At 41.7% G+C, this 27,693-nt stretch overlaps 1 protein-coding gene across 9 annotated transcripts in view; it reads right to left on the bottom strand.

The window, feature by feature from the left end:
• Nucleotides 1-4,179: 4,179 nt before the first annotated feature.
• tns2a (tensin 2a) overlaps nucleotides 4,180-27,693 on the bottom strand; it is a 55,095-nt gene continuing 31,581 nt past the window's right edge. For 2 of the 9 annotated variants that reach the window (XM_063882178.1, XM_063882661.1), the window contains exons 4-28: nucleotides 24,661-24,699; nucleotides 24,202-24,243; nucleotides 23,756-23,805; nucleotides 22,669-22,852; nucleotides 22,437-22,487; nucleotides 22,219-22,341; nucleotides 19,673-19,737; nucleotides 19,131-19,214; nucleotides 17,944-18,056; nucleotides 16,494-16,554; nucleotides 16,030-16,105; nucleotides 15,258-15,387; nucleotides 14,252-14,317; nucleotides 13,987-14,103; nucleotides 12,055-13,641; nucleotides 11,695-11,860; nucleotides 9,978-11,185; nucleotides 9,354-9,485; nucleotides 9,097-9,192; nucleotides 8,503-8,580; nucleotides 8,282-8,359; nucleotides 8,031-8,199; nucleotides 7,362-7,430; nucleotides 7,036-7,065; nucleotides 4,180-6,175 (exon numbers count right to left, since the gene is read on the bottom strand). In XM_063882178.1, the coding sequence (XP_063738248.1) occupies nucleotides 6,037-6,175; nucleotides 7,036-7,065; nucleotides 7,362-7,430; nucleotides 8,031-8,199; nucleotides 8,282-8,359; nucleotides 8,503-8,580; nucleotides 9,097-9,192; nucleotides 9,354-9,485; nucleotides 9,978-11,185; nucleotides 11,695-11,860; nucleotides 12,055-13,641; nucleotides 13,987-14,103; nucleotides 14,252-14,317; nucleotides 15,258-15,387; nucleotides 16,030-16,105; nucleotides 16,494-16,554; nucleotides 17,944-18,056; nucleotides 19,131-19,214; nucleotides 19,673-19,737; nucleotides 22,219-22,341; nucleotides 22,437-22,487; nucleotides 22,669-22,852; nucleotides 23,756-23,805; nucleotides 24,202-24,243; nucleotides 24,661-24,699 (4,953 nt within the window). In that variant the 3' untranslated portion in view covers nucleotides 4,180-6,036. The remainder of the gene's footprint in view (nucleotides 6,176-7,035; nucleotides 7,066-7,361; nucleotides 7,431-8,030; nucleotides 8,200-8,281; nucleotides 8,360-8,502; nucleotides 8,581-9,096; nucleotides 9,193-9,353; nucleotides 9,486-9,977; nucleotides 11,186-11,694; nucleotides 11,861-12,054; nucleotides 13,642-13,986; nucleotides 14,104-14,251; nucleotides 14,318-15,257; nucleotides 15,388-16,029; nucleotides 16,106-16,493; nucleotides 16,555-17,943; nucleotides 18,057-19,130; nucleotides 19,215-19,672; nucleotides 19,738-22,218; nucleotides 22,342-22,436; nucleotides 22,488-22,668; nucleotides 22,853-23,755; nucleotides 23,806-24,201; nucleotides 24,244-24,660; nucleotides 24,700-27,693) is intronic. The other 7 variants (XM_063882264.1, XM_063882695.1, XM_063882582.1 and 4 more) reach the window with 5 other exon arrangements.

Here is a 27,693-nt window from a genome sequence, read left to right as displayed (position 1 = left end):
TTTGTTGTTTCGGAGTCTTTTATTTTTGCTAAACCTTCACAACTAATCGTCAATTAATTGAATTGGCAAGAAATTAATTCACAACAACTTAGATGTCAAAATGTCCATAGGTACAACACTGGCACCCACATTGCTCCCTTATGAGTGTGTGTGTGTGTGTGTGTGTGTGTGTGTGGATGTTTAATGCTCCCAATGAGCAGGTCACACATGTATGGTAGCCTCTGCCACCAGTGTGTGAATGGGTAACTGTTGGCCGTTAAGTGTTTTGAGTGTACGAATAGAAACCACTTTATAAATGAAATGTATTTATTACATTTAATCTCTTTTTAGATTCCTTTCGAACAACAAGCCAATCCCGTCCTGCTGCTAGCCTCTTAAATGTGAGCATTTGCAGCTTTTCTTTGTGTAATAGCGTCAAAAGGAATACCTTATCGAGAAAATGAACGGCAGATCCTGAAGCGTCTGATCTCACTCATCTCTTTTCCCGCTCTCAAAATCCCAGAAAAAGGTTTGTACTTTTTATTTTAAGCAGGAGCAGCTAAACAATCTCTTCCTTTTTTTTGGTTGGATAATTGTTTTGTCTATAAATACATTTTACAGTAAATCCACCTTTTATCTGATATGATTGTAATGTATCCCTCTCAGATCTGATAGGAGAGGTCCTGGAGGTTCTCCCAGTGAATAACATCAGCTGAAAGGAGCAGGTGACTCTTCTCTTCCTCACAGACTCCTGTGAAGTGTGTTCATTATGCTCACCTCTATGTCTGTCCCGCTCCCCTCATCCTGTAACATCCTCTTCCTCTACCTGCACTCCGTAGAAACACAGTTAAAGATGACTTCACACTCACTGGCATAAACCGCAGGTACAAAATTGCCCTTAGGATTACACTTAATAAATAAATAGAGGCACAGGAATAAGTGTTTCATCTGTAAATTAGTTAGTATTTTAGCTCAATCATCTGAAAGTCAGTGGTCTTTGTTCTGGATTTGGTGTTGTAAATTATTTCTGTGGTTAACAAAAGCTCCGGAGTTTCATGTGATGTGCTATGACATAAAACACGTCAATAAATTCCCCACTAGTGAATGTGTGAAGCTTCCATGTGTCTGTCAAACTGAGATTGCTAATAAATAGCTCGATGAGGCTGCTCTAGGTCATCATGCTGAACATTAGCCACCTTTAGCTTAGCATTGGTGAGTTGACGTCATGCGACAAAGATGCGGTCCTTTATAGCAGGGGTCTTCAACGTTTTTCAGGCCAGGGACCCCCAAACTGATGGAGAGTTGGAGCAGGGACCCCCTACTATTAATATGGCATACAATTGTGTTTTATATTAAACGGGGCCTAGTGCAGTGTGTAAACATAGATACTGTTATTGTACATTCAATACTAAGCTATTCAAATAATACACAGGTTAATATATTCATGTTTTTATTTTAAACAAGTGCAAGGTACAGTGTGGCCGTACCACTGCCATTTATGAACATATATCTTGCACACAACACAGGGCTATTAAAATAAATCACAATAAAAGTTTGAACTTTAAACAAGTGCAAGGTGCAGAGTGGCTGTGCCACTGTCATTTATAAACAAACACTGAGCTATGAGATTTTAACACTAAACATGCATGTAGATGGGACAATGAATCCTCAAACCATCTGTGGATGGCACACGTACTCTCACATCAGTGAGATGTCTGACCCTGATGAGCAGCACACAGCTGATCCAGCCTTGGACGGATGGAGGTTGTCAGGCAGAGGGTCATATCAGCCTCAGGCTGCAGCCTTGACCTGTATTTGTTTTTCAAGTAAGTCAGTGAGGAAAATCCACTTTCGCAAAGATAGGTTGTGGCAAAGGGCAAAAGGCTCATCATGGCTTTTCCTGCCAATTGCGGAAAGTCTTTCTGGCAAGAGATCCAGAACTGGGTGAGTGGTTTTGTGTCATATGTGTCTGAACGTACTGTCAGTGGATAGTTCGATTAGCTGATCCTCCTCCGTCACTGTCAGGTGTGTGCCGTCTGCTGCGTTGTCTGTGAATGGAAACAGTATCCATGTCTTGTCCCTGCTCCAGGAGTCAGCCTCAGAAAAGTAGTGCCCAAATTGTCCCTCGAGCGCCTCCAAATGCGCAAGAATTGCGCGTGTAATGGGGGGCGAGAGCACAGCAGAATCTCCCAGCTCATCCACTGATGGAAACATGGAAAATATTTCCTCCCCGATGAGCTCCCTCCACCTTTTGATTTTTTTTAGAAAGCCTTCCATTTTGTCATACAGTTGAATGGCATGGGTATTGCGGCCTTGCATTGAACTGCTCAGTTTGTTCAGCTCAGCGAAAACATCAGCAAGATAGGCAAGTTTGGTGACCCAAACATTGTCACTGAAAAGTGCAGCCAGCTCTGTGCGCTTTTGGAGAAGTAAAAACTCCCGAATAGACTTGCGCAATTCCAGCACACGTGACAACACTGTTCCATGTGAAAGCCACCGAACCTCGGAATGGTAGAGTAGCGCAGTGTGTTCTTCTCCCTCAGCAGCACAGAGATTCGAGAAGAGACGTGTTTGCAATGCGCTCTTCTTGACTAGGTTGACTACTTTCACTACCGAGTCCATGACATCTGCCAATTCAGCGCTCATATCTTTGGCAACAAGTGACTCCCTGTGTAGCATGCAGTGCGTCCAAATCACTTGCGGAGACACATCCCTTACAAGCGCGATTAGTCCACTTTTTAAACCAGCCATGGCTCTTGCACCGTCAGTGCACAGCGCAATACATTTTGTCCACGGAATGTCATTCTCTCTGAAAAAAACATCGATCACTTTGAAGATTTCAGAACTAGTTGTGCGTTGAGGGAGGCACTTACAAAACAAAAATTCCTCCTGCATTTCCTTATCATCGACAAAGCGCACAAACGCCAGAAGCTGGGCGTCCTTCGACACATCTGTTGACTCGTCTAATTGTAACGCAAATGCATCTGCCAACCTCAGCTTCTCTATCAGTTGCATCCTCACATCAGATGCCATCTCGTCTATACGGCGAGCTATGGTTGTGTCCGACACTGGAAAGGTTTTCAGTTTATTAATGTCAATATCATTTCCATACATGGTTTTACACATATCGGTTGCTGAAGGCAATATTAAATCCTCTGCAAGTGTGTATGGCTGTTTCTTCTGGGCAATCCGAAGGGCAATTTGATAAGAGCATTTCAAAGCTAGCTCCCCAACTTTGGCTGATTTTCTGATCAATGTCTGTTGACCTTGGAGGGATTTGAGGCTAGCTTGGAAGTATTCAACAGGTTTGTCTTTTAAGTGGCTGTGTGTTGTCTCCAAGTGACGCTGCAGCTTTGATGGCTTCATAGATTCATTTGAAAGAACAGTAGAGCAAATGACACACATTGGAAACTCAATGCCATCTGTCTCCTTAAAGGTAAACCCGAACTTCAGATAATGATCTGAATATTTTCGTGTCTTCTCCCTTTTGCGCTTACCCTTATTAGCTGCAACATCTGCAGGCGCAGCAGGTTCTGCCTCGTCACTTGCATGTTCACTGGTGGATGGTATCTCGCTTGTGCTTGTTGATTTTTTCGCTCGAGTTACAAAACGATCCATTTTATATGTATGGTCTTCTCAATAATGTCGCTGCGTGCATCCCTGTGTCTGGGTCTTCAGTAAACTGGGGCCTGAATAGGCTCTCGTCCAATCATGGGGAACCTGACAGAGCCAGCGCATAGACATAATATTATGTCTATGAGCCAGCGTGTGTCACACGGCCTCGTGATTGGCACATCTGCCTCCATTTTTCCGTTCGCTATAATATTTTGGATTTGTGTTGTGCATTTAAAGACATTGCAATTTGTGGGAAAAAACGGTTTGTAAAAAAAATATATATATATAAAAAATTGTCTAATCAACCAAAGATTTCGCGACCCCCCTGCAGTACCTCCGCGGACCCCCTGGGGGTCGCGACCCCCCTGTTGAAGACCTCTGCTTTATAGCATTACCTTAGCTATTTACTTCTGCTGTTTGGATTTATGCTTCAACAATACTTAAAGTGGTGTTAACATGTGTAGATTGTCCTGCTGAACAAAACAAAATAGTTGTCATCATCACATGCTGGTTAAGGGAGAATTCAGCAGTCGATACAAAGATACAAACACGCACACAAAAAAACAAACACTGACCACAAAACACTTTAGGTACCACATCATTTCTGTTTAATCTATTCTTCATTTTTTGGCATACAAAATAGCATAATGTCCTTTATAAACAAACACGTTTCCTTTTTTATATATCTCATACACGGTCCTATAGCTGCATGTGAAAATATATTACTACATAATATAGAGATCAACAAGAAAAAATAGACCACAATATATTATCGCTGGAATACAAGAAGTGTTTTTCTACGTTTCAAGGCAACACACTAAAATAAATGCATAGTAAAAACACCAAGAAGCAATAAGTACAAAAATATAGCAGGATAAAAAGCTTATTAATACAAGAGTGCTTTGTCTTTGGTTAAGTACGTCTGTCTTCAGGCCACTGCTTTGCTCTGTGTGTATTTACCTGACTGCTGTTTGTTAACTTAATATCTTTTATATTGAATTGTAAAGCAGTGAATAAACCCATTTAACGGCAATGGTGCGTCTGAACACTGTTCGTCCTTCCCAAGCTTTTCCCCCATATCACATACATTTCTTTAAAAATGGAAGTTAACAAAAACCTAACCCGACTTTTTTACTGAAATACCCTCGACACACACGCATGCCACGACCTCGCACACACACGCAGGCAACTACCTCGCACACACACTTGTTAAAAGTTAAAAACCTCACATTCATGTTTACTTTCATCAGAGAGTTATGTCTCTTTCTCGCTCCGATGTAATAAGTGTATGTGATTGTCGGTTATGATTAAAGCTCTTATTATGAAGGCAAGAGTGGCTGTAAATGCACTGTACATACGTGTCAATACCTGAACACCTCTAGATATAGAAACTTAATTACATCTTCAGGGCTTTGGTCACTTTATAACAGAATATAAACACCTTCTGTTATTAAAGGAGGCTCTTTTGTTTTAATGGTTGAACATTTTCGGGCTTTTCGCCCCCAAAACAGTGCAAGGAAAAGTCCTCTTGTAATATCTTCAAACAGTCTGATGTGTGTGTCATTTAAAGCTCCTTATAGCACTTATAAAAGTTGTATTTAGTCATGTGCCTGTTTCAAAAAAGCGAGTTAAACTTGATCGGTTACTCTGGAAAACTGGTATTATGAAGCTGTATTAACCACAACAAAAAGCAGACTTTCTGAATCAAATGATCTGGTCTTCCAGATTCAGGCATTTCTAAATCCTGATGTGGCCTTTGATATGTCATATATAGAATTAAAGATGTCTAAAAGGTAATTGTGATATTCAATGGCGCTATTTGGACAAAGGCACTGATAGTAAAGCACTTTGTAAATTTCCCCTCTGTGGGACGAATAAAGGTATTCTGATTCTGATTTGTGTAAGAAAACTGACTGGGTTTAAAACTGAATCGCTGGTACCAGGTCACTATGGTGTTCTACCCTGCTTAAAAGTGAGTTAGCTTCATGATACCAGAAATCCTGAGTTATGGCACAAGATAGCTGCCTTTCCCATCAATCTCTTTTTATGAAACAGACCCCTCCTAGATGTAGAACATTTTGATTTTGTTCCTGTAAATCCACTGTTGTAGAAGTTTTCTCTGAGGCCTCCTTGTCCGAGAGGAGTTGTAACACTTAACATCATGGCTTAGTTTGATACTTCACCACGGTTCCTCCAAAGATAACTAACTATATGACAACAATTGAAAAGTAGTGTTGTATTGTCAACAGCCCTTTAGGAGCAGGCAGAGTAATGAAAACCCATCATGCCTTTTGAAATGTGTTCACACCAATTGATGGACAAAGAGCGTTTTGTGTCAGGGCTCAGAAAACACTAGCACTGGGCTGTTACAATGCATTAAAAGCTTTATATAAGCATCTCCATGCCACTGTTTGTCTGCTAGCCTCCGTCTCTTGCTCCCCTCTATCGGCGCTGGGACAACATGACCTTGTTGATGAAGTTGACGATGGCGGAGGCAGGTTGCTCGGGGTCCAGCTCTGCAAACAAGTGGCAAACGTTCTCTGCCACACTGCCCGGCTTCCTGGCTACAAAACCAAACACCCTAGAGGAAGAGACAGAGCATGCGAAGACACCGGTTATTGAGAATAACTACTAATTCATTAAAAAATTAGAAGTGAAAAGGAGAAACATTGTGTCTAGTACTCCAAGTCTCACTGTAACAGCCCACTGGAGTATACGGAAGTCCTGAGCAACAAGTGAGATTTTTTTTTTTTTTTGTGTCTACTACGGGTCCGATGTAAACAGTTTTTGGTCCCAGGGAAACTGTTCAAAGCCCATATATTTCTTTAACTTTTCTTAGTTTCCTTTAAAACAGGTGGAAAAAAATGGTTTTGGCAAGTGAAAAAGGAATTTTGAATCAGTGTTTAATACTCATTTTGGCTTAAAGACGCTTATTATTAGGGTGCATGGAAAAACGGAGAAAATGAATGGTTTTAGCTATTTAAAATCTATTTCACATGTTTCACAGAGTAAATAAGGAGTCATTTAGAATAATCATTCTCGCAAAACAGTTTTTTTTCACCTGGGAAAACATTTGTTCCTCCTGTTTCACAGACTCTATGAAAATAAATATGAATTAAGGAAGATAATCTCTGTTTAACTTTCTTTTTTTCACACTTAATAAATGAATCAAGAAAAAAAGAAGTTGCCTCTCAGGGCTTCCGTAGCGTCAACTACCATGAAACAATCAGTATTATGTACTATGGGGTGATGAAAGGTTTGATTTTCATTGTTAAATCATGTCAGCTGGAATGAATTTTGCCAAGGTTCAAACGCAATCTGACGCCATGCATTGCTCGGACTCTGGGGGAATCTAAACACCCATTCTAAATACACACATGCATACACTCGCATCATTTTTCTCTCAGTTGCCCGGAAATGAAACACAAACAGAGCACTTACTTAACAGCCGTGTTCTCTGAGTTAGTCCACCTGAAGCCGAGGGAGAGAGAAACCATTCTCAGACACACACACACACACACACAGGCAGCGCTGCTAAACAAGCCAATGCAGCTGCAGCCTCAGCACACATCGCCTCTTGTTTGTCATGCATGCTAACAAATGCACTGATAATAAATCCATGCGAGGGCTCACAGAAATATATGCAGTGGATGATCAAGGGAGCAACATTAAAAAAACAGTTGTTTGTGGGGACATCTGCTGATTTTATGTTAGTTATGGTTCAAACCACAGCTACAAGAGCCAAAAAAAGATTGCAACCGTCTTACCTCCTGTCCTTAGGGTCGATGCTGCTGAAGGTTACACTGTTCACTGGGTAATGTCTCCTGAAGAAAACCCTAGAAGAAAAAATAAACAATAATGTGACCCTTTGGCCTAATACTACTGTTGCTCATTTATGACCGTATGCATAAGGACTTCTTGTGGATGAAAAAAACACTCACGCTCCTGTGAACCCACCAGTAGGGGCCGCAAGTGATCATCAATTGCTAAAGAAGCAAAAGGCTAAAAACAAGCCTCACCTTGTCAGTTGCAGGCAACATTTTGGCCTTAGTTGTGGTCCAAAAACTGAAATAAGTCAGTTAGTATGCCAAAAAAAGATCAAGTGTGTCCTGATACATAGCATGTCTCATGCCAGGAGTTTATTCTACAATTGATCCTAAGAAACTACACGATAATTGCATGACTTCACTTCACCACCGCTAAGCTACCAGCGGCTAATTTTCCGCGTTATAACGTTTTTAATGTCATTTAGCCTCTTGTTAGCAACTCCCGTTTTTTAGACATGCAAGAGCATCAGAGGTTCAATGGTGGGAAGTTTACTGAAATAAAAAAGTAGAAAAACATCCACAGACATTTTTTACTTCAAGATGAGGGAGCACAGAAGTGCTAAATGCTAACACATGTTTTAAACTCTTATTCTCGAGGGAATCTGGTACCTGCGCTGGCTGTCGGTCAGCGTGATGCCCTGCGACGTCACTTTGAACTGGACCACGGTGGCAGCGGGGCGAGGGTTACGACCCAGGGAGGCATCTGTTGCCTTGGCAATGGCCTGGGGGCCGGTGAGAGACTCTGTTTCCACGGAGTTCAGGTAGAGGACGTTACAGGCTGAGTGGAGAGGGATAGACAGAGAGGTGAGCATAATGACAACACCTCACAGGAGTCTGTGTTGGAGGAAGAGAGGAGTCACCTGCTCCTTGTTTCAGCAGGTCAGCAGCCGTGCTGATGTTATTCACAGGGAGGACCTCCGGGACCTCTCCTATCAGATCTGAGAGGATACATTACAACCATATCAGATAAAAGGTGGATTTCCAGTCAAATTTATTTATAGACAAAACAATTATCCAACAAAGTAACAGGTGACTAATTGATGATACAAATATTTTCAAGTTGCTCCAACTTAGTACAAACCTTTTTCTGGGATCTTGAGAGTGGAGGGTAAAGAGATGGGCGTGATGGAGTGTTGGTAGACTAATGCAGACAGACTCCCTGTTGGTAACAGGACAAATATATCACATTCCCCAGAGTCCAATAATGAGCTTTCGTTAAGGTGCCTTAGAGCCCCAGAGAATGTAATATTTTTCCATAAAACGCCTGTAAATGTGTTAAAAATACCCATTTTCAAAACTGTAATGAAACTTAATATTGTAAAACTGTTAATGATGTTATATAATGTCCTGACTGACACAGTGGTCACAATTTGTCCAATAATGTTACCTTTATTTAGGAAATGTTCACATAAGTGGTTACTAACTTATTATACTTTATGATTAAATTATCGATAATTTAAAAAATAATAATAATCTGTCAGGAAATTGTATTGCTTTATTAGTAAAAACATTTTTGTTTGAATATAATATAGATCAGGTAGAGTGCAATTTAATTTTTTTATGTTGTTCAAATGGAAATTATTACATTATTTGGTGCTTCATGCCTGGCTTTTAAATGTTCTTCCCTGAGACACAGACATGAAAAGCATTCTTAAGCTGGTTCAGGAAAACATACCAAAGTAGGGCTCATTCTGACATCCTTTAATCTTGACTCCCCGAGGGCCCGTCTCTATTAGGAAGTGTCTGACCAGCTGTTCCAGAGGGTCGCTCACTGAAATAGCACAGATTTGCTGTAAACAAGTATTATTGCCTACCTAGGGACAAAGCAACTGCCAAATCCATCAAATGTCACATACAATAGCTGGCTGGTGTGTCAAGGGGTGAGGAGAAAATGTTCATATTTTATTTTGAAATGACGCAAATCATTTTTACCTTTGCTGTTGTGGTTGTTTGCATTGGGAGGAGGTGTAGCCACCTTCAGGGCCAGGCCGTAGGCCCCCTGAAAAGAGTTGCTGTCCCTGATCAGGAAGGTTCCTGGCTCTCTCTCCTTCAGAGCTGCAATTGCTGCGAGTAAACACAATGAAAATGTTAATATACCTACTGAAATGTGTCTGATCATAGCAAATGTACGGAAGCCCGGACATGCAGAAACTATTCTGAAAAAAGGACTGGTAGGATTTTCTTCATGAGTGAGTTCTAAATATATAGTGTAAATAAATGTTTGTCTAGAAATGAATTTTAATCTGCCATTTTTACTCCTATAAAGGACATTTTGGTGTTCCGACAAAAAAAGATCTGTTTTCACTTTTTAATTTGAATTAGAAACTAAATTATCCTCGGAAAATGATGCTTTTACATAGACATTTATTTTGGCCCCACCTGCGTAACACATCCAAATCAATATTTTTTTCACACAGTACTGGAAACAAATTTGATTTTGAAAATAGATCACCGCTTTTTTTTTCCCTAGAAGAGCGTCCGTTAAACAAGACTTTCAGTCATAATTACGAAAAAGAACATGAAAGAAATGAAAGGGTTTCCTTCTCTCAGATCTACCTTGCTCTCTGGAGATGCCGGGCTTGTACCAGAACCTCGAACTGTCCTGGACAAACTTCACACTGACCCTGTTCTCGGTCTCCACCAACGCCACTGCATCATTTTTGCCTACAGGGGCTGCAATCTCCCCCACAGTGGGAGAGAACGTGACATGGTGCTGATGCTGGGCGGTGCTGCCGTTTGAGGGAGTCATGTGTCCCCCGGCTGTCCTCAGAGTTCCCACGCCATCGTTGGGGGAACCTGGCTGGACTGGCAGGTGGCGCTTCTCTGGCAGAGGTGGCTGGGGGTGAGGAAGCGGGATGGAGATGGTGGAATAGTTGGAGTAGGAGGGTGGATAGAGCTGAGGGGTGTGAGCCGAGTAGCAGGGCCTCTTGTTGGTGTCGAGAGCAGAGGAGTGTCCGGCAGCGCTGTGCTCCATGCCTGGGTAGTGGTGGTGTTGGGGTCCGTGCTGCTGGATGTGGTTCAGATGATGGGGATCTGACCCACTCAACATCAACCTCCTACCCAAAGTGGCAAAGCCGGGAACTGGGGTATCAGAGATTGGGGAGCCCTCCCCGCTACTAGAGGCCGGCTGTGGGGGTCGTGATGAAGCTATGTTGGGAGATGCAGGGGCAGGCGTTGTGTTCGACGTCATTGGTTTTGCGGTTTCTGATTGAGATGGTTGAGAAGGTCCGTTGACCTGTGCTGAGGTCTGTCTGGCTTGGGTTTGGCTCTGAGGCTGGGGCACTGTCTGTGCCACATTGAACGCCAGACCAGCAGCTTCTGAAGAATGGGGGGTCTGGACTGTGACGGGGCCAGGTTGTGGGTGTGTATCCGGTACAGACGAAGCACGGATAGGGGATGAAGGAGCCTGGTAGAGTCCCTGGTGTGAATTGTTCTGTGTTGCAGAATCAACAGAAGAAGTGTTCTGGGTCGTCAAAGCTGACGGCGTGTTTGGGCTACAGTGCTGCTGTTGGGGGGCAGTAAGGGAGGGGTCAGCTGGTGCAGTGCAGTGGTTCTGGGGTAGAACAGGTGCGGCTGTGTGTGGTTGTGTGTCTTTGGTTGTCTGCGGTAGCGATGGCAGGTCTGTGCTGCTTCTTTGGCTTTCCAGGGATTCCTGGGCGATGATATCTGCACGATGGTGTCCCTCCTGGGACTGGGGGGCCTCGTAGTCACTGCTGAGGATGTCTGTGGTCCGGATCTCGTATTCTCTTCCTCCTGGACTGGGGCTTCAATGGATACACAAGAGAATTACTATAACAGGACTGGTTGCAATATAGGGAAAGGTTTCCAAAAATTCACATTTTACCTCCTTTATTGAATCTTTATTCTTATCAATACCCCATGTTCACCTTGCCGTTACCTGCAACTTGTATCTGGATATAGTTTTGGATAATAAACACTGGATGATGCAAGAATGTGTGAAATGGGATTGGAATGCGATCAGCCAGATTAGCTTTCTGAAGGTGGTCGGGCTCGCATTGTGATCAGATCTCTTCCAGGTGTAAATGAAGTCTGATCAAGATCTTAAGAAAAAATATGGGCCAAGTCAGGATGACAAGCGGGCTTATTTATGCCAGATACCCTGTCAGTGTATTACCTACAGATGACATTGGTCAACTAGCCTATGATGGACATCTTTAAGTACTTCAGACCATCGAAATTTTCCCTTTCCCTGACGGTGAGGATCAGCCAAATTGACACTAGTGTCCCTCAGAATGAAAGAGGGGTGGAATACCTTTCCTGTGTGCGTAGCGGGCTGCTGGTGTGTACAGGAGTGGGCGGTCCAGACATGTCGGATGGCGTTGAGCATGCTGCGTGGTTGTCTCTGTGGACCCTCTTAAAGGAACCATGGGTAATGTGATCCCTCCATCCCACACTTTCACCAGAACTACGAAGGCCGTCTGTAAAGGAAGGGAATGATGTAAAACATTTATAAGTTCACACATTATTTGTATATTTGGGTGTAGATTGAGACAATTTGTGAGTTATGTGTTAGTTAAGCACTAATGCTTAATCGCAGGCTGATTATGGATCATTTAAACACACTGTTATGGGAAAACACATGTCTGAATGTCTCTGTTTCACCGTGACTCACCAGTATGTGAGTCAGAACCGTATGACTGCTGCGAGTCCGGATGGTGGTGGTGGTGGTGGTTATGCTCTGCTTGCCCGTTGCTATGGCTGCATGGCCCTGTCATGGAGGAGGCCGGTGGCAGTGGGGACGTGGACTCGGACTGGTAACCCGAGGCGTAGCCCCTGCTTTCAGACGGCGAGGGCTGGTAGGGCGAGCAGGGGCACACCTGGCGGGGCGTTTGGTAACCGCTGCTGCTGCTGCTGTACTTCAGGTCTAGGTGGGAGTGAGCGTGGGACCTCGACGCCTCTGGATAAGCAGGGTGACCTGATGGCAAGGGGTCAAATGTGAAGGCTGGGAGATCGTGACCCTGTGGACCATAGGAGGCTACGGTGGCCCTCCTGTGCCAATATTCAGCCTCTCTGTCCCTCTCCCACAGGAGCTCCGCCTCCCTGTCTCTCTCCCAGTGGAGGGACAACTCTCTTCCTCGTCTCAGCCCAGGATCCCTCTCCCAGTGGAGCTCTGACCCTCTAGGTAGCTCCGCCTCCCTTGCTCTCCTATGTCCCACCTCCCTCTGCTGAAGCTCCGCCTCTCTGTCCCAGTGGAAGCCGTCCCCTTGGTCCAGCCTCAAGCTGTGATAGGCCGCCGAGTCTTCTCTCCTGATGCTGCAGTCTCTGCAAGGGCAGCCAGGGGGCGGCATACCATCAATTAACATTATGTCATGGTAGGTGGGGCTGGTGGAGGGTTTGGGGTGGTGAGGGTGGGGATGGTGATGGCTGTGAGGTGGAGGAGGGGGATGATAGGGAGTGTAGTCGTCTTCCCGACAGCAGAGACGCCCAGGGGCAGACAGAGGGTGGTGGAGCGGGTGGTTATGAGAGTGAGGGGTGAGGTCCGGCGATGGGTAAGGGCAGATGTGTCGAGACGGGGGATTCTCCGAGCAGGAGCGGTGCATGTAGTGTGGCGGACCAGCCTGGCGGTCCCACACCAGATCTGGAGGTGGGAGGGTCTGGTGGGGGTGAGGGTTGTAGTGCTGGCACAGATCCATGTGGGAAGGAGGAGCAGCCGGGTTTGGGCTGGCAGAAGGAGTCGCCCCGTGGTGCCCGTTGGTGCCAGGAGCGCGATCCAAGCAGTAACCATTAGGCATGAGGAGGGTGCGGTCACACCCGGGTTCAGCACAACGCTGGGACCGGTAACCGTCCCGGCAAGAACAGGACCGACTGAGCTTCAGCGTCCCTGTTCTCTCAGACGGCAAAGACTCTCCATCGTCCAAGATGGCGGTCTCTCGTTCTCCATCCCGGTTCCCCTCTATCCCTCCCAGAAGACGTTCAAGATCCTCTCTTTCCTGTCTGGTTGGGGGCAGCGGGCGAGTGGGCTCCTCCTTGCGCTCAGGGTGGACGGATGATTGGTGCAAATGGTGGGAATGGTGGGAATGGGCTGAGAGCGCAGAGTCAGAACCTTGAGCGATGAGACGATCTGACCTATCCTCTTCAAAGCCTGCCGCCGGGCTGCTGCCATTGGTTGAGGTGAGAGAACCAGAGCCAGGACCTCGACGCTTCTTTATCTGGGCGTACAGACTGCCATCTACAGGCCCTCTGGTGTGGGCAATATCTACTGTAGGAGAGAAAGACAGAACAGCTCTCAAACTAAGAGTACTCATTGGATATACACAAAAATAGAAATGGGCCTGTCAGAACTTTATTCAACAGCTGTTTTGTTTGGCTTTCTCGATTGAAACCTCCAGCACAGTTGCTTGATATTGGGAAAAACTTCTGGGCCAATTTCAATGAAACTTGTTGGAAGGGTGTAGCATGGTCCAAAGAAGAATCCATTTCATTTTGGAGCTAAGGGGGAATACAAATTACTTTTTACTTTCTTTTACTCCTAGATAATTTTGAGTGCCCCTTATTTATAACTATTCCTTGTTAGTAATGCTTGAAATAAGGCTGAGTTTGTTACCTTCCAGGCTGTCCTGGTATCGCTCGTTGAAGTTCTCATAGGAATCCCAGCGGACCAATGGGTCAGCAGTGTTGTAGTCGACAGTGACTGCCGGGTCGTTCTTATGGTACTCACGACCTGGGAAAATACATGTCCAATTTCCATTTGTAGTTGTATAGTCCGATTGAGCATTTAAATTACATTGTCTTTGAAAACCTTGGAAAAATAGCAAATCAACTAAAATTTGAAAAGATAATAGGGAGGATTTGAAGTAGAGTGAACCAACCTTTGATTTTCTCAGGTCCAGAAGAGAAGACAAACTCGACTGTGGCATCAGATGGAAATCGCTCATCTTGGTAGAAGAAAAAGGAAATACAATGGTTTGTTCATATTTAATGCTTTATTAACTGGCATGGATTGGAATGGATGTCATTCCAAAGAGGAAATGAGCGTTATTATTGTACACTGAATCCACAGAGCAGTGCTCACTGGGCCTCCTTTACAGTCTCTGAGGGATATTTGGACATACTCCCTCTCACTCTCTATATAGTCACCTCCAGGGAGCTGTAATAGTGTCCAGTATGGGGGTTTAGCTACTACTATTAAAGGATTTATTCAACCACAGTAATGGAGCCATTCTATGTAGCAAACCACTGTGAAGACATTCCCACAATGAACATTTCCAAACATTATGACATCAGTGGTATGACAATTATCCTACAACAACTAACAATTTGTGCTCCCAGTCAATTTAAAGGTACAGTACACCTCAAAAATAAAAAAAATAGATATGTTTCCTCTTTACATGTATTTATATTTATCAGTCTAGATCTTTTAAATTGAGTTGCAGAGTGTTTATTAAGCGTATCATTAAGCATTATTAACCAATATTAAGTGTAGCGTTGTTCGCCTTGTTACCAATAGGACTAGGTGGCACTTGGCTTGTGGTGCTAAAAAATTCAACAAATGCGTCCATTTTCAAAACATATGACAAAGATACTCAAGATAATCCACAGCAGTTTTTTGTAGGAAATAATTTATTTCTACCAAACTACACAAGTACAACTAAGAACTATGACCGCCCACAAGGAATGGGAAGGGTGACAGGTGTAGATCAGTAGAAGGACAAAATAGGGGATCTGATATATTGTAGCAATTATCCATTTCCTATTCTAAAGATGATTCAAAAACTCTTTGACTTAGGAGGAAATCTTAATCACAAACTGCATATAAATTCAAATGGGTCCATGATTAGGAAATGCTCCGTATAATATCCATCCATAGAAACTCACCAACACAAGCTTCGTCCAGCTCCCCTTTACCAAACCAGAGCTGGGAGCCGTGGATGGTGCAGGTGTGGAACTGCAGCCTGAACACAGTGTCTCTGTCTGCGCTCTGGGCTCGCCTGTGGTAGCATTTGACCTGCAGAGGGCAGCAGAGAGGGAGGAGGGACGCAGCTCAGAATGCATGTGGGATAATGAGGGGTAAGTGTTCCAAACTGATTGACACCTACACTTTGAAAATGACTGGATGCACAAAAAGGACAAATTGTGATGCCTTGTTAACAAATTAAATGTGTCTTGCAGAGAGGAGATATGGCCTGTGGTGTTCAAGGTATTTAGATATTTTATTTAATTAAAAGCAGGGATACTATAGTGCAGAAATACTTGATACAAGCCCTGGATTTAAAACCTTATTTTAGTAATATTACAAAAGCATTAGTTGCCCAAATATGCTTACTAAGAGTAATGCAGGATGCTGTACAATATGTTATTATATTATAATTATTGATGCATTTATGTGTTCATCACCTAATTCAGCATCTAGTTTTACCACATATAGCCTACCGATGTTTATTTTATTTATTAAACAATGGATCAATGAAGCTTTTTTACACCATAAATGATTTGAAGATTATACTTTGTATTATTCATTTGAAATAACCATCCTGAGCCAAGTTATTAAAAAAACGTGGTTGCTTTTCACCATTGCACATGGCAAAAGTAAATATATCAGTTTATGTATTTACTAAAACATTTTTATTTATTTTCCATGTGAACTCACCATGATGTCCCCCTTTAGCAGCAGTGCAGGTTCGATGGTCACACAGAGACGCCTGCCTCCGGTCCCCTGAAGGTCACTGTAGACAGCACACACACACACACACACACACACACACACACACACACACACACACACACACACACACACACACACACACCGGTTAAAAAACTCTCAAAGAATGCAAACAGATGCAGTATGTCAACAAACTCTGAAAGACTGATTTTTTGTTAGCATCATGGTATTGACTGCTATTTAAATGATTGATTTGAGAAGTATTTGGATCATGCTCTCAATTGACAATGGCTATATTCACAACTTGAGATGAGTCATCGAGTTAAAAGCTGGATAGAAGAAGAAAAAGGCCCTTTGTGTAGAGTTCTTCACATCTATCTGTTACTCTGTGACAGTGCTGAAATCCTTGCTCATTAGGACCAAACCATTATCATATCTGCCACGTGACTCACTATATGCCAGAAGTGTAGACCAGCTGCATGGACTGGTAGATCTTCAGGAAGGGGAAGTAACCTAGGAGGAGGAGGAGAGAAATTCAGACATAGCGAGCATTATCAACATGCAGATAGAGGAATGTGCCAACCCCTCCGTCTGGACTTGATGATCAGATTAAAGATAAACAGACAAGTGTGTGTGGGTGGAGGCTGGATATGAGCTCTGCAGTCAGCAACATAGCTGTGATTCAGCGGGAAAACCTCTCAGTGCACCAAGACAAGCAAACGGGGGAAAGCAAAGAGGGTACACCTCCGTTTAGACATTGTTTTCAGAAACAAGTATCTACAGTTGTACTGGTTAGCAAACGGTCCCAGTGTATGACTGATGACTGGGTGTGTGTAAGCAAAAGTGACCTAAAAGAAAAATGTGCCTTTTCTAGTAAAGGTCCCCTATTATACTCTTTTTCAACAATATACTTTTAGATCTCAGATATATACAAAACCTGTCTCTGTGTTTGGCCCAAAAAGATTGTGCATTGTAGCATGCGCTTAACTCCTCTGTAATTTTAAGTGCTAATGAGCTGCTGCTGGCCACGCCCCTCTCGAAAACACAATGGTGCTCTAGGGGGAGATTCAGGTAATAAGGTGGGCAGGTGTTACCTTGGTTGGTTATTGGCTAATGGTTGCACAACCCAAAAGAACATTGTGACATCACAAAGTGGCCAAATTCTGATCAGCTCATTTTCAGATTTTTATTTAGATGGATCAGGACAAAAAGAGAGAGAATCTTTTTCCTGAAATTTTCCGATTCTCTCAACACAGAGGGGACGAATGTTTATGTATAAAAGACATGAACAAGTGGATTTTCTATAATAGGTGACATTGAAGTAGTTTTTTAATGCCTCTGGGATCAGTTCACCACCATATAGGACTAAATCATTTTTGACGGTAATAACGGTAGACTTTTTTGCTGGCAAGATTGGTATCCAGTTTAAAGGAAGCTGAATGAGATTTGAGTTTAGAAAATGAATTTGACGTTATACTGTATTTTGTAGGTATGGCTGATACTTGGGAAGGATCGCCTACGAGAAAAATAAAATAATTGATCATACAAAAATGACTAAATGTAAACAGAGATAGAGCATGGGTGGAAACAAGAAAACACCTTGGTTATAATAGGTATTTTTGTTCATAAAATAAATGTTGGGTTGTGGTATGTATTTATTTACCATTTCAACAGTTTTTTTCTTTTAATATTATTTATTATTTCATCCTAATGTATAGTTATTCTTTATGTGAAATTACTATTTAATAATCATAGTTGTCATTTAAACATACCACGATTATTAGACATTTTAGGTAGCTAAATTGGATATCAAAATAGAGAGGATCTAATAAGAGAAAGGAGATACCCGTTGTAACATGTTTGTTTTGCTTTGGTGATGTGGCTAATAGATTAAGAGCTCACCTCCTTCCCCCTGGAAGTTGGGGAGTGATGGGATGAGAACCTGGTGCAGGAAGAGAGGACTGCTGTTCATCTTGATGGCCCCCGACAGAAGGCCCCCGAAGTAATAGATGTATCTGAAGGAGACAGATGGTTGTGATATAAAACAAGTAAGATAAAAATGGGGAATAACCATAACAGATGGAGATCATGTACATCTTTCAAAGAGAGGAGAAGAATGCAGACGATGCTGTTCTCAGATAGAAAGCCAGCAGTGGTTTCTACAAGGTAAAATGACAGACACAAATATTTTAGAGTCTAAATATTTGACACAATCCCGTCAGTACAAAACCATTCTTGTTACTGTCACATTTCACCTTGATTCAGGAAGGATTTTGATTCAGTTGTCATTTACTTGAAAGAAGTTTACTACCTTAAAAGTGACTAGTACTATACATTTTAAAGTGTGTATATATTTTAATCTTAGGGACATATTTCAAAGGACTAGTTTGATATTTTTGGACGAAAAAATAAACTTCAAAACATGATGGGATTTGAACCGAAGCACTAGGTTTGACCATCGGTAAATATGCTTTATTGCACTCTTGCCCAGAGTTAAATGAAAATATAGATATCATTCAGCAGTTTATTCTCTCATATAAATCACAAAGAAAGAGAATATGCAATATAGAAAAGAAAATAGAAATGGTCTGAATTGAGTTTTATTTAATTTTTTTCATAATTGTATCATACTTTACGAACAGTCTCTACGTCCAAAACCACCACATGGATTTTATAATGTTTTGTTTGTTTTACCAATTCCTTGGGAGACATTTTTACACTGTCACTGTTGATGACAACATACTTTATTTAAATCTACGACTGCCTGCTGTCGTAAATAAAGGTATTCCTAAAAGCACTACCAAGGGTTCCATTATATTCCAGTGTACCAGAGATTTATAGGTGACAGTGAGCCAGCATGCGAAATACCGGGATCCTGACTCTAAAGGAAGCTAACTGGAATGCGGTCACCATTAATCTTCTTTTTACATGTCAAAAGTCTGCAGTGAAAAAGGAAAAATGAGCAGTAAATGGGGATGCATTTACTACTAAGCTCTGCTATGATGAAGGATACCCTCAACCCACCCCGCCCACTACCACCACTCATCACCCCCGGCCCATTTCCCCTCATTTCATCTCTTTGCCTCTACCTGTTTTGGGACGGCTGCAGGGAAGAGGACACCTTATCTTCACAGAACTTCCTCATGGCCAGAGTACTGAGAGCCTGGTCCGCCCTGCACATAAATATACAAAGACACACACACAGACACACACACAGACACACACACACAGACACACAGACACAGACACACACACACAAAACACACACAGACAATTTCCATCATGGGACTTGCAGCAGACCCTGTGCATGCCAGAGAGAACATGGAGAGGATACAGCTGGCATTGGCCACAGTATGAAGCCGTTTCCACTGTTCCTGCGCTAAATCCAACGGGCTTCATTTATCAAAACAAATTATCAACAGCGTCTGAATGGAAACCATTGTGCCGCCTGTACACACATCACACGCAAGACACACTGTTGCAATGATTTTTTTAAGCACCTTGGCCATATACATGTGAAATTTAGTACGATTTGTTCTATAAACTTTATGTTTGCATGAACAAGAAAATATCAAATGGAGTTTCTTTAAATGTCTTGAACATACACACACACATAATGACACACACTCACCCTGCAGAGATCTTGCTGTAGTGCATGTAGGCTGCGATGATCACGCCTGTTTTACCTTTGTTGCCCTGCAGGAGGAAGAGAAGGCAAAGATATGACGTGCTGATTTCATCCTATGGTCTGCATAGTTGGGAGGGTTACTTTAGAAATGTATTCCATTATTACATACATTCCATTATTTGCAATGCCAAAATATGCTAGAGAAAAGAAACATCACACAGTATTTTTGTTTAACAAATAAGGTGCTTTTCAAAAAATAATATATACAACAAAAAAAAAACCTGGCTATTTCAGCCTTTGCAGACCATTTACATGCACAAAAACCCATATAACACACTACAGGAAAGGGAGAACTCCGTAAATATAATAGGGCCTCTTTAAAAAGGGAATTGATGTTATTGTGAAGTGTTTACATATGTGCGTATGTGCTTGGTTTTGAAATGAACTGTAACCATTATTTGATGTAACTGTAAGGAAATACAGTTACCTTTTTTCCCCTTGTTTTATGTAATCCATAACTCTCCATAGCCTGGTGGTTTGCACTACCAAAGCTTGATTTTTGTCAGTTGTACAGTAAGAAATGCCATGCGGACAGCAAATTAAAAGCTTCCTGTGGTTTCCTTTTTTTTCATTGGGTGCTCCTCAACACATTCCAAAGACATTCCAGCCTCAAATTCCTAATGCGACCCCACCAACACTCCACCTCCACCCTGAGCACAAATTAAAGCCTGTTTAACTCTATGTGTCCCCCTATTGACATTTTTATATCCCCATCTAATTTCTTCTTCTCCTGCAGCTGTAGAGAGAATGGCCTCTGGAGCTGGAATGTAGTGGAGAGTCAGCAGACCACAGAAGCAGTCTGGTTTTAGGATTTAAATTCTCTGGACCAAAAGCAATAAATAAACATGCAAACGGGCCGTGGGAGCCCGGTCTCCCCTCGGTGATAGCTGCTCACTTTGGTTACGGTGGTAAAAGTTAAAACTGACACCACTTTCTTGAAAGAATGACATAAAATGACTCACTAACATGGAGTTCTCAGAGTTTCTTGTGGATTGTAGGGTTCATTTTAAGGCTTAAAGACTTATTATGTCCACTCTTTGAGTTTAAGTTATGTTTCCATGGCCATATCTGACTTAATTTGTGATTTAAGTAGGGTATGGAGAGATTAATGCTAAAAACAAGCAAATAAAAGTACATGTCGCCGACATACATGTTGGTATTTATCAATGTTAGCATGTTGCAGCATCATAAATAAGTTAGTTGTTTATATTATTTCTATGTTGCTAGCTTTCCCAGTATAGCATACGTAAGTTTTATTGTAATGTTTTACTTTCTCATTTTATAGTCCTTATAAGTCTAGAATGAAAGTATTGTACTTTAACTTTATTTATTCATATAGCATTTATGAAGTTACTGGTTATTTAGGATTTGATTTCTTATTGCAGTTTTGTAGTGTAAACTGCCAGATAAAACTAGTTCAATAATCTCAAATACTACAATACAAAAGATTGAGTTGACAGTTATTTAATTTTATAAATAAATAAAAATGAAAGATATGGTAAATATGTAATCATTATTTATTGAACATTAAAGGTAGAGAAAGAAATGATCTGTTGTGAAATTCTGTAATGGTGTTGACTAGAGCAGGGGTGTCCAAACTACGGCCCGGGGGCCAAATGCGGCCTGCGGCCCACTTTTAATTGTCCCTCAGAAAATGCTAATAGTATAGACCTTTCATATTTCCCATTATTATCAGCAATCTGAGGCTACTGTTTTAATTAATGAGCTGCCAACTAAATAACTGAAACCCTACCGAGAGCTGAGATGATTCTTGAAGCATTTTCAAGTATAAAGAAAAATGTACCTACATTGATTAATTTTGCAAACTTATAAACTTATAACTTATGAAGCCATATACCTCACCTCTAGTGAGGGGCCCAGACCTTTCTATGTTTTTCTGTATGTGGCCCTCAGGGAAAAAAGTTTGGACACCCCTAGATACAGGCTTTATTTAAGATAAACTGAGGTATGACTTCAATCAGACTTTCTCTCTTTTTTTTATGAACAAAAATAAAAGTAGTTGTACTATTATATGGTGCACTAAATGTAATTTTTGTTAGCTTTAATATCCAACTGTGTTATAATTTAAATATAATTCCCTCACACTTTGGTACTCATTTCCTTTTTGTGTTGATTGGAGGTTATTCAGATCACCTGCTTGCTTCTAATTAAGAGTTGAGAGCAGCTTGGTGCATTTCCCTGAATCCGGTTAATGTTAATATAATTTGAGAGCCATTTTTTCATTGATAAGGCACTATTTTTGTTTTCATGTTGTTGGAGCTGGTTCCCAGTCTTCTTGCTGATCACCTAACATTTGCCAATAAGCCCACTCCCCAGGTTAAAACAAGCAGATTAGCACTCTTTACCATTCGACATATGTTGCAACAAAACTACATTTGGAAACATCTGCCTGTTTGAAGGCCTGATTAACAGTAGGACGTCTGTCTGGGGGAAAAAAACAACAACCTGGCAGCCCCCTGAACTCTGACCTTGCAGTGCAGGACCACCACGTGCTGGGGGTCAGATGTCAGCCACGTCTCAATGGCCTTACATATCGCACAGATCTTATCCAGCGGCGGGGCGTGGAGGTCGGGCCAGCCAAAGTCGTGAACCTGTAGATTGAGGGGAAGATCATGTGTTTTGAGGAGATTAAATGTAATGATGTGCACTGCATTCTCCCACAATATGTTGTGAGGACAAGTTCTACCTTCGTGTTTAGTCGTGTGATATCATGACGCCTCTCGGAGAGGTTCAGGAGCTGGAACAGAAAAGATGTTAATCATGGGAGTGACGGAATAAAACAAACTGCTTATTTGTGGGTTGCCAAGTATATTTTGTGGCTTCCTGTGTGACTCCATTTTGCAACAAACTTCGCCAGAATAAGGATGAAGGTTAAATCACTGCTGTAACAAACACCATCAACTTCTGTAATCACTCACCAGAAACTTGTCCTGGTGTTTGGACTTGAGCATGGCCGCCACCTCCTTCAGGTTCACGCGGTACCTCTGCTCCTCCAGCTTCGGGGGGAAGAACACAGAGATGATCCTCTCGGTGATGTAAGTCAGGTCAAAGTCATAGTGGCGCTCCATGACTCTCTCCATCACGCGGTCCACGCTGAAGCTCCTGGACAAGGAAACACAGAGGGGGAGAAAGGTTAAAAGGGAGCAGAAGGTCACGGGTTGTTTGCAGCAGATCAACACGAACACATTCAGATGGAAACCTCTGGCTGCATGCACGGATGGAGAGAAAATGAAAATACAGGATGAAAGGGAACAAGAGAAATTGGATACTGTGTGTGACATGAAGGCATCATCTAAAGCCAACTTGTTCCTACACATGACTGATGCTAAATCTTCCTGAAAAAATGAATGCGGTTGCCATCATGGAGAGGGAGGGTAGTATAAAAAGGTTACTGGTTCGAGTAAAGGGAAGAGTAGTGCAGATGGAACTCATAGCCATTGTGAGCATTACATATGTTTTCTCTGGATCAAAGTAATATACAGAAGGAAGAGGCAAATGAGAAAACAAATTTACATTTCCTAAGTCTGATCTATATTTTTTCTCTTCTGTCTTAGGAAATATCTTGCTCTTCTTTTTTATTTTTCTATCAGTTACACTTGAAATTTTGGCAAATAAGTAGGGAAAGAAAATGTGTTTGCCAGGATAATTTTTCAAATAGTTAAAAACGTATTTTTGCATCTGTTCGTTTGTTTGTTGTTGTAATACTCATGTAAGCCACAAGAGGCAGTAATGCACCACCACCACCATATGTTCTGAATTAAACTAAAAGCAGCACATTAAAATACACTTCTCCCCTTTTAAGACTTTAACATTTGCAAATAAAACAAAGTATACTGTATGAAAAAAAAAACACCCGAATGAAAACTTTTATGATCTTTTTTTAGCTTGTTCTTGAGTTGTAAACACAGGAGAAGAAGATATACTCACTTGTCTCTCAGTGCTAAAGCAACAAGTACTTTAATATAAAAAAGCTTACATTACAACAAAGAATGCATTGATTTTTACCTTGGCAGGGTGTTTCTCTGTTTGGTGTAGGTCAGAGACTTGGTGGACCCCTGAAAAAAAAAAAAAGATACAGTTGGCGTTCCCATTACACCAAAACATAGTCCAGTCAAGCACACATGTTTTATTACTTTTATTTAATTTCCACTTAATGAACCAGTATGTAATTTCAACCAAACATTATTAGTATAGCAAGAGAGCAAGAACAGAGGGGAGTTCTATGACACCTCCCTAAAACGGAGTGTAATGAACATGGCAGCCTATAAGAGACACTTTTTTTCTTTTTTTTTAAAGCCCCAAATGGGTTTCCCCTGACAGGCTTTGTAATTTCCAAGATAGATAGCATGACACTGGGGATACAGGGTGAAGACAGACAATGGAAGATGGAGATAAAAAGTTTGGAGAGGAGTAAGACAAGAAGACAGGATGGGAGGTTTAAGTGTGCTCACCAGGTGCTGGATGTGTCGAGAAGGAGCGGTCCCTCGACGCTGCTGGATGTAAGAAAACGTGATAGGAAGTAGAAGATAGGAGATAAGGGTGTGAAGAGTAGGATGGTAGGAGGACGTGGGATAAATGGAGGTCGAAAGGAGGTGAGAGAGAGGAAGAAGAGAAGATGAGGGGGACACAAAGGAAGGAAAGGAGAGTTAATTAAACAAACAGACTCTAATGGATAAACATTACTACTTCCTGTAGCAACATCAACAGTTTTCTCTGGAAACCTTCAGTGCTCCAGGAATGAACCGCGTTCAAACTGGGTTGAGGGCTCGGCTTCCCTAAAGGAATGCAGCAGGAGGAAACCATACGGTGGTTTTGGGAAGCCATCGCTCTTAACTAAGGCCAGACAGAGAGACAGAAAACTGCTCTTGTAGACAGAATGCTTCTAAGGAAATGAGATGAAGGAGACTTACCAGATCATTGGTGGGAGCTGGGATGCATGCCGAGGTCACCTGGAATACACAAAGACAGACACATGTGAATACAATGTTTAAACACACAGGAAAAAACAGACAAGAATCCTTTTCGCTCTGACAAGAAAATGGAAAAAATCCACAAAAAAGACGAAAGCCCAATTTAATATTGAAACTTAAGAGACTTGATACCGATTTTAAAATGTTGTGATAAGCGTGATGCTCTAGCAGGGAGAAATGTATGCTATACTACAACTGACAAACCAACAAATCAATGAAGGTGGCTTGCTATATTTTTGCAGTATCACCGCTTAAAGGTTGCATATGCGCTTGTTGGCGAGGTCATGTAGTTAAGACAAGATCTTTTAAATGTAACATACCAGTAATTGTGGGAAAGTAATTACCTGAAGCCTGTTACTTTGTCACTGTAGAGCTAACATAGCATTAGCCTCAGTTAGCTAAGTGTTATCTTCGCTAACGACACTGTTGAGAAAACTAGCATGCCAATCTGAACATATTATGCTAGGACACAAAACTATTTCAGAAGTTAAGTAAGATACCACTTTGGATTCTACACCACAGATGGAAATAAAGTTGATAAATGCAGCGGTGATTGTTGAATTTTCAATGTATTAAATCTTAGATTGTAACTAGGGTGCTAGCTTAGCAGGACTAGACAAAGAGAGGTCAAGGTACCTAACTCTTGGTAAAAAAGTCAAGGTGTTTCCTAAAATGTTTTCAGAAAATGTTGAACATTTTCAGAAAATGTTGAACATTTTCAGAAAGTTGTTATCAATGCCTAGGAGGTTCCTTTTTTGGTTCAATGTGTCTTATTTCAGCATGATTACAGGAAAACTACTAGCCCAATTTTAATTAAATTATTTAAAATAAATCAACATGTCTCTTATAAATGCAGGGGAATAAAACATGCACGTACAGAAGTAATAACAACATATATAAAGTATTTCTAAATACATATTCGGCCATCAATCAACATCAAACAGTAACTGCCCTTGCATTGTTGCGCAAGAAAATCCTCACATTTTTACCTTGTATCTCAATTTGTAGACTACAGCTGGGAACACTGCCGACCTAACATTAGGATATTACTTCCCCACTATCAGACAGCCTAGCAGTGCAACTTCTTGAGGCCAGACTTGGGGAAGAATACACAGAGACAGATAAACACTGTCTGTGAAACTACTTAGATGCACTCAAGTGTCACATTAAATACAAGTGCAGTTGATGATTGAGAGCATGTTTGTAAAATGTAAAGTATGGGCAAATGTTAACACAACTGGAGGAGCACTGAGACAGAAGCATACGGAGTGACACATCCAACTCCCATATCTGTTATAATAAGCCTACAGCCCAATGAACAGCAGCCCTAATGAAGGGGGCCGAGGGCCACAGTCGTGCTTACGTAACACACGCAACACATGAACACCCACACACACAGCAGTGTTCCCGTTACATGGCCCTTTTTTGGACTGTTTATTTGGATACAGGAAAAGGGCAAGGGCTTGTGTATATCTCATTGTGCACAAAAGGGAAGTTGCACAGGCCCTGAACCTGAGGGTGTGTCACCTTGCATGTGTGTGTGTGTGTGTGTGTGTTGTACAGTGTATGTTCTTACTTTAAAATCAAGCTTGGTCTCTTACTTATCCTTGTACGTAACTACGGACATCAACAGGAAGCCAGAGGAACAGATAATGAGCTAAATCGAGACTCGTCTGGTCTGACAGAAGTCGCAGGAAATCTGTTCGGCGATTGAATGACTAACTGGACAATGTTCCTGCATGACTCACTCTGAGAATTAATGTTAGTTTTTTCCATCTCCATTGGGAAATGAATGTCAAATCCTATCCTGTGTTGTGGTTCTTTATTTATTCCCAGTCTGAACCCAATTTATGACCATCTCCTAGTTCCGTCAAGCTGATCTAGATTAGTTTTCAGGGGTTTTTTTTAGATCAGAGGAAGGACATCAAAAAGTCCCTTTCCAAAAAACGAGATTGACTTTAGTCGTCATATGCAACCCATATGCCAAGATACAAATGGGGCTCTCAATCAAGTCCTTGCTCTATGAATATTGCAGGGCTCAGCTTGATGGACCCTGCTTCTATCATTCTTCTACTCAAATTTCTGACAACCATGACAAGTAAGCAATTACCTCCCTCCTGCCCCGGTCAAATATCTTAGTCCCTGTCTTTACTAAGTCTTGTTAAAAGGAAAGATGCCTCTTCTTATCAATTGTCTTCTCTCTACTGTAATCCCTTTCAATTGTTCCAACTTCAGTTTACATTTTAGGCGTTTAGCAAAAATGTTTGTAGAGAGCAGCTAATAATAGTAAGTAGATGGTTATTTAGTGTCCTTGTACCTGACACTTTTACTACTTCAAGATTATGGAAGAACTATCACCCCCCAAAATCATGACACTTGTTTAAAGGAATAGCATTGGGGACGGAAGAATAAATAACATTTTTGGAGCAGATTCTTATCCCAGTGCAGATACATACAATATTTTTGACTTTATACAGTATGTTGCACATCTGCAGTTGGGCGTAGGGTTGAACATAGCACATCTCACAGGAATTCTGTCCAAATTCTGTTCCACTTTTCTGCTATTAATACCTGTGGGATCCTGGGATTGACTCAATCACTTGACCAATTTCATTGGGAGTGCCACTGCACTGTGAAATATACCTACAAATTAAATAATAGTAGTTTAGTTGATAATAGTGTACAGTTCTTGATAGTGGTTTGTGTCGCTTGTGTTGATATAGGACAGTTAATGCCAAACAGTCAGTGAGATAATATGTTAATAAAGCATTCAAACAAAACCAAGGTCTTATAACAAAAAGACTGATCTATTAAGCTATTTATTATTATTGTTTATGTTCTTTGAAATGTATGATTCATAAGTGAAACCAAAAATACCTACTGTTTCTTTCCAATGCCAATCAACACTAACTCTCTCCATTAACCTCATTAAACCCTCCCTGCTACAAGTGCTTGCCAGTTTTCCAAGCCAAT

Source organism: Eleginops maclovinus, chromosome 1 (assembly GCF_036324505.1).
Source record: "Eleginops maclovinus isolate JMC-PN-2008 ecotype Puerto Natales chromosome 1, JC_Emac_rtc_rv5, whole genome shotgun sequence".
Lineage (NCBI taxonomy): Eukaryota > Metazoa > Chordata > Actinopteri > Perciformes > Eleginopidae > Eleginops > Eleginops maclovinus.
The sequence above is the reverse complement of the archived record's forward strand: the minus strand, read 5'-3'. Positions and strand labels throughout refer to the sequence as shown.